This window comes from Coenobita brevimanus, chromosome 9, assembly GCF_032717465.1.
Source record: "Coenobita brevimanus isolate Jiangsu-jjx chromosome 9, ASM3271746v2, whole genome shotgun sequence".
Classification (NCBI taxonomy): domain Eukaryota; kingdom Metazoa; phylum Arthropoda; class Malacostraca; order Decapoda; family Coenobitidae; genus Coenobita; species Coenobita brevimanus.
The window spans coordinates 3674799-3680682 of record NC_136962.1 but is presented as its reverse complement, the minus strand read 5'-3'; the positions used below and the strand labels follow the sequence as shown (position 1 = coordinate 3680682).

At 49.9% G+C, this 5884-nt stretch overlaps 2 protein-coding genes across 2 annotated transcripts; both read left to right on the top strand.

Annotated features, from left to right (window-relative positions):
* Positions 1–616: 616 nt before the first annotated feature.
* LOC145409909 (uncharacterized) lies at positions 617–2311 on the top strand. The gene has a single exon (XM_080280176.1). The coding sequence runs from the start codon at positions 617–619 to the stop codon at positions 2309–2311; it is 1695 nt and encodes a 564-aa protein (XP_080136302.1).
* LOC145409900 (uncharacterized) lies at positions 2311–3258 on the top strand. Its single transcript, XM_080280168.1, has one exon. It carries the CDS (start codon positions 2311–2313, stop codon positions 3256–3258), a length of 948 nt encoding a protein of 315 aa, XP_080136294.1.
* Positions 3259–5884: the final 2626 nt, after the last annotated feature.

The following is a 5884-nucleotide window of genomic DNA, read 5'->3' as shown; positions in this document are numbered from 1 at the left end:
AACTGCATGAGAGAATTGACAAGCAGGCAGAGATAATCTCGAAGCAACAACGTCTTTTAGAGATGCTAGATCGGAAGGAGCGGGAGATGAACGTCGTGGTGCTGGGGCTGCTGGACGAGGGTGAGGCGCTGGATGGTGCGGTCATGGACACAGACAAGTTGGAGCGAGTATGTGAGAAGGTGGGCGTGACTGGTGTGAATTGTCAACACCGGAGGCTGGGTGCGGAGGCTGATGGAAGGAGCCGTAACAGACCCCTGCTGCTTACAGTTCGGGACAAGGAGATGCGGTCGCGGATCCTTGCTAATGCCAAAAATCTCAAGACTGCCGGAGAGAAATACTCCAAGATTTACGTTAAGAAGGACGTCCATGCGGGCGTGAGGAGGGAGTGGCAGTGACTACACGAGGCGGAGGCGAGGGAAAAGGAACGGCCGAATAATGTAGGGTGCGATATCAGGCTGGACACACGGCAGCGCAAGCTCTACCGCGATGGTGAAGTCATAGACACTTGGAACCCGCAGTTTTTGTAAAAAGACCACAGTGTGCTGAAAGTATTAAGATAGTATCATGAAACGTTAATAGCGTATACACAAAGCTAGAAAAAGTCAACGTGGATCGTATGTTGCGTGTTTATGATATAATTGCACTCATCGAAGTTAAAACCACCCTACCCGTCCATCTGCCTGGGTTCGTGTCCTACCGTGGGAAAACAGTGGGCACTATGGACCGAGGTGGTATTGTGGTGCTAGTCAAAAACCATTTAAGCAGTTTTGTTCATAACATTGATTTAAGTATAGGTGATCAAGTATGGTTGCAGCTTAGCATTTTTGAGCATGTCATGTTTGGTTTCTGCTATGTCCCCCCGTGTGACTCCCAGTACTACTCCCTTGATGCTTTTGCTTCAATCCAGGAAAAGATAATGTCTAATCACATGAGGAATGGCTATGTGATAATGGGCGACATGAATGCCAGGTTTGGGAAGGCTGTGAGAGACTTGGCAACGATGTATGAGTTGCCAGGTATGAATATTTCTTACCCCATCATTGAAGATGACGTGGGTCCAATGAATGATAATGCAGGATTTTTATCATCAATATGTCTGGACAATGAGCTACTTGTGCTGAATAACCTTAAAACTCATCATAGACATTACATCACTTGTAAGACGTATCGGAAACGTGACACATGGGTGTCAGAGTTAGACACATGTATTGCATCTCCCTGTTTAGTAGGACATATTCACGACTTTGTGGTCATTAAGTGGGTAGATCTTCCCTCCGACCACGCCCCCATCAGTATATCTATGAGCAATCCAGGGACGCATTTGGACAACGTTTTGGCCAGGGCTGAATTGCTGGGGGACCACGCAGTGCTGTATGGCAGTGCCGCGAGGTATGATGTGGCAAGGAAACCAGTGAGGTTTGCTAACATGGATAGGCAGAAGTTTGCTGTTAATATTGCATGTACGGATATTCCTAACGTGGGTAATGATATCAATGCCTTTGCTAAGAACGTGTCAGACACACTATATGAGTGCACTGAGAGCAGCAGGAGTACGGTTGTGGTGGGTGTAAGTCAGGGTGATACACACTTGAGTAGATGGGAGAGGCTGTTGGGTGATGCTGATGATGCTAGAGTGTGGAAAGCCATTAGCTGGAAAGAGGACTTCGAGATGTCCAGGTGTAATTTGGCAAATCTCCCCAGCGATGAGGATTTTAAGTTTCATTTTGAGCGCGTGCTGAACCCCAACCCTTTCCCACCGTCCCTGCACATCAGCACCGACGGGACGATACCGGTGCTGGATGGCCCCATCTCGCCCACAGAGGTGGAATGTCAGGTTAAGAGAATGAAAGTGGACAAAGCTTGCGGGCCAGATGGGCTCACCCCTGGTGTCCTCACGATCTTGACAGCCCAGTGGCTGTTAACCATTACCACATTATTTAAAGCGGTCTTTATTTCTGGCATGTACCCTGTGTCGTGGGTGAGGGCTATGATTTTTACTGTTTTTAAGAGAGGAAGCAGATCTGATGTTAATAATTACAGAGGTATTAGCGTCCTTAATTCTCTTCCTAAGTTATTTGATATGGTTCTTTGCAACAGACTAAATCTGTGGTTCCGCCCATTCCGTGAGCAGGCGGGAGCCCAGAGCAAGAGCGGGTGTATTGAGCACATCGTCGCATTACGTCTTCTCACGGACATGGCGCGCCGGAAAAAGTGTAAACTATTTATAACCTTTGTTGATTTTAGTAAAGCTTATGATCTGGACCCTCGTAACAGACTATTTATGATTTTAAGGCGTATGGGTTGCGGGTAATGTTGGCTGCATTAGTGGCTATGTATAGTGTCACTGAGTCGGTGATAGGGGGAGCTGTCATGACTGCCACGCTTGGGGTCCGGCAGGGCTCACCCACGTCTTGCCTTCTCTTCATAGTGTTTATGAATGAGCTCATTAGGATGCTCAAGCAGGGGTGCACGCCTGACGGGTTCCTGGGCTGGCTCCATACTCTAGTTTTAATGGATGATACTGTATTGTTATCCTCGACCAGGGGGGACATGATGAACAAACTTAGGATATTGCATGCCTTTTGTAAATATCATGGCATGATTATCAATGAATCAAAGACGAAGTTTTTTGTCACTGGCGGCACAGAGGAGGAGGCGGAGCCGTTGCGGGTGGATGGGCTAGTTATTGCCCCCTGCACTTCATACGTGTACCTGGGGTCGCCCTTCACCAGCGACGGATCTGCCTCGTCCGCGCTCAAGTTACATGCAAAGAGCAAATTATGTCACGTGCTCAAGTTCGTATCGTTTGTTAGAAAGAACAATGACGTGCCTTTTGTGGTGAAGCGAAGGGTATTCGATGCGGTGTTGATGTCTTCATTACTTTATGGCTGCGAGTCATGGGTGGGAGCCGACCTAAAACCTATCAATAAGCTTTATAATTGGGCCGTTAAGCAACTCTTGGGAGTAAGAAAGGCTACCCTGAATGATGTTTGTTATGACGAGGTAGGATACCCTTCGTTACCCGACTTGGTTAGATTTAGGCAACATAAATTTTACTCCAAAATGGTATCAGAGAGATCCAGTCTGACAGATGATCCCTTGATTTTTGCCATTGATATTATCACTAGAGGTAATACTGGGATGAGCAGGACGATTAGAGGGTTCATAGATACGAACGTGCCTGGTATGAGTGCTCTCATGCAGACTGTGTATGCACATATCACAGCGTCCAGTGGTTCAAGGCGTACCGTAGCTTGAACCCCAACTTTACACTCCACAGTATATACAAGGACCGTCATATGGTGAACGATCGCTTTAGAATGGCTTTCACCCTTTTCCGTGTGTCGGGTCATAGTTTGTGTATTGAGACTGGATGATGGAATAGGCGGGGACGGGGTCGTTTACCACTGGAAGAGCGTTTGTGCGTATGTGGAGAGGTTCAGACAGAAAAGCACGTTGTGGAGAGTTGTCCTGTCACGAGCGATATTAGGCAAAATGCAGGCTTGACTTGCGTACAAGAGCTCTTCAGTGGCAAGTACGCAAATGATGTTGCATGTAAAATTGTTTACGACATTCTTAAATTATACCCATAGAGCGTACGTATATTTGTTGGTTCCTGCCATGATGATGACCGACCATTTTCATTTTCTTCGTTTCTTGTTCAAGTTAGTTTGTGGACTGCAGAATGAATTTCCGTTTTAATAGTTCACATTTTATTTACTATATATGTTGATATATTTTTTTCTTAATGTAAAGACAAATGTAACTGTGGTCAATAAAATATCTATCTATCTATCTATGGGTTGTGGTGTGGGATGGGTGGCGAGGAGGCGTCGGACGAGTTGTAGGTCTTGATCCATATTCCCTGATGGATCGTAAATGGTGAAATGCTCCCTGACTGTGCTAGGGAGAATTCTCAGCAGGGCGTTGAAGGTGTGCAAGTCCCGAGTATTTCTGGTTGTGTCAGGATAAGCGGCGGTGAAGAGGCTCTGTGCCTGGACGAAAGTGTTGTCCAAGTTACCGTCGTAGGCAAGAGCGTCTAGCTGAGAAAGAGAGCGACCACTCAGCCCACAGAAGACATGACAGCCTGCTTTACAATGTGGGCGAATTGTTCCCATGTTAGTTCTGGGACGACTTTTGTTGCGACAGTGGCGATTATTTTTCCCAGGTTAGGTAGAGTGACGGCTATCTTTTCTCTGTCAGAGTCGAACCCGATATCTAAAAGGGGTTTGACCATATCCAAATAAACATCTATGTCATATTGCTTCGGGTTGAATTTCGGCAATTGGATGTGAGGTTTGGCTGCCATTGTGCAAGTTTCCTTTTATCGTTCCTCCGTGCTTTATTCGAATCCAGAACCACCGCTGGCCACCAGTGTTATGCTGGGCGTTTTTAAGTCGACTTTTCGTCTTAAGAACACCAGCTACTGAGCGGGGTCCTCTTTCCAGACCGGAAGTAAAGCACCCACAGAGGAACAGGACATAAAAACCAGGCAGTACACCTAAACACATCTATTACTTTAATTCTGACACCGTGACTAAAATGCCCGCCAACGGACCTCCCACCTCGCCACCCCCCACCCCACCAACGGGCCGCTACCACACCACCACCCCAGGAGGACACAATGGTGGGGCTAGTGACCCAGGTCAAGAGGGTCACCGGGACACTACTGTCCTGACTCCCTTTTCCCCGCAACTGCCCCAACACCAGGTGACCGGAGAAAGCCAACTACCTTGCGGGCGGGACAACCATCGTCAGAATTGGGGTGGGACTGAACAAGATTCAGTCCCAGGTAACACTGTGTTGACGGTTATTGTTACACTCTCAAGGGCAGGAGGCCCAAGGCTACGGCCTAAAGAGTGTACCAGGGTAGAGAGACCCTCAGCTACGGCCTTAGTACACTCCGGAGAGAGAGTTGCCCCTGTGCATCCCTCTCCTGCTGTTCTATCCTACGGGAGCAACACCGCGCCAACGGCCACTGTACGTGGCGGGGAAGGAGCGGCCACTGTACGCCCTTCAGTTGCTTCTCGACGGGAAGATCAGCTCCCGGCTACGGCCAAAGTACGTACCAGGGTAGAGAGGCCTTTGGCTATCGTACATCGTATGTGCAGCTTTTCCCTACTAAGGGAGCGGCCACTGTACGCCCTTCAGTTGCTCCTTGTAAGGCGGGTAGGTTAATGGCCCCGGCCAAAGCATGTACCAGGGTAGAGAGGCCCTTGAAGATAGCATCAGTACGTACCGGAGAGAGTGGGGCCCCTGAGCCCCCTGCTCCTGTTTTTTCCTACTACGGGAGCAACACTGCGCCAACGGCCATTGTACGTGGTGGGGAAGGAGCGGCCACTGTACGCCCTTCAGTTGCTCTTTGTACGACGGGTAGGCTCATGGCCACAGCCAAAGTATGTACCAGGGTAAGGCAACCCAAAGCTCTTGCCTCAGGACGTACCAGAGAGGACACAGGCTACGTGAATCCTTCTCCTGCCTCTTCCCCCTGTGGGAGCCCTTCGTCACCACCCGGGAGTGTTGCCCCAGGGGTGTCGCCAGAGTGCTGGCAATGCCCGATACCGGACCTACCTCCTACGTCTGGGAGATCCCTGTTCCTGCCCGAGACCCGACGGAGAAGTTGCCACAGCCCAGCCCTGTTGGCACCTCTCCCCATAGGCGCCCACAGTCCCAGGACCCCCAGGCCAGACCCACAGGCTCCCGACAAGGGCAAAACCCAGGCTCCCTCACCCCATGGAGCCAGAGACGACAGCCCTGACTCCTCCAGCTGTTCGGCCCCAGTCTCGAGGGCCACCTCTCAGGTCGAGGCCCCCAGACAGGAGGGCCTCCCTGCACCTCACCGACAAGCGGGACCCGGGAAGTGACTCCCCTGCGGGTAGTGTAT

What these genes read in the sequence shown, in the direction of transcription:
- LOC145409909 (XM_080280176.1), top strand. Translation starts at nt 617, where the DNA reads ATGTTGCGTGTTTATGATATAATTGCACTCATCGAAGTTAAAACCACC.
- LOC145409900 (XM_080280168.1), top strand. Translation starts at nt 2,311, where the DNA reads ATGTTGGCTGCATTAGTGGCTATGTATAGTGTCACTGAGTCGGTGATA.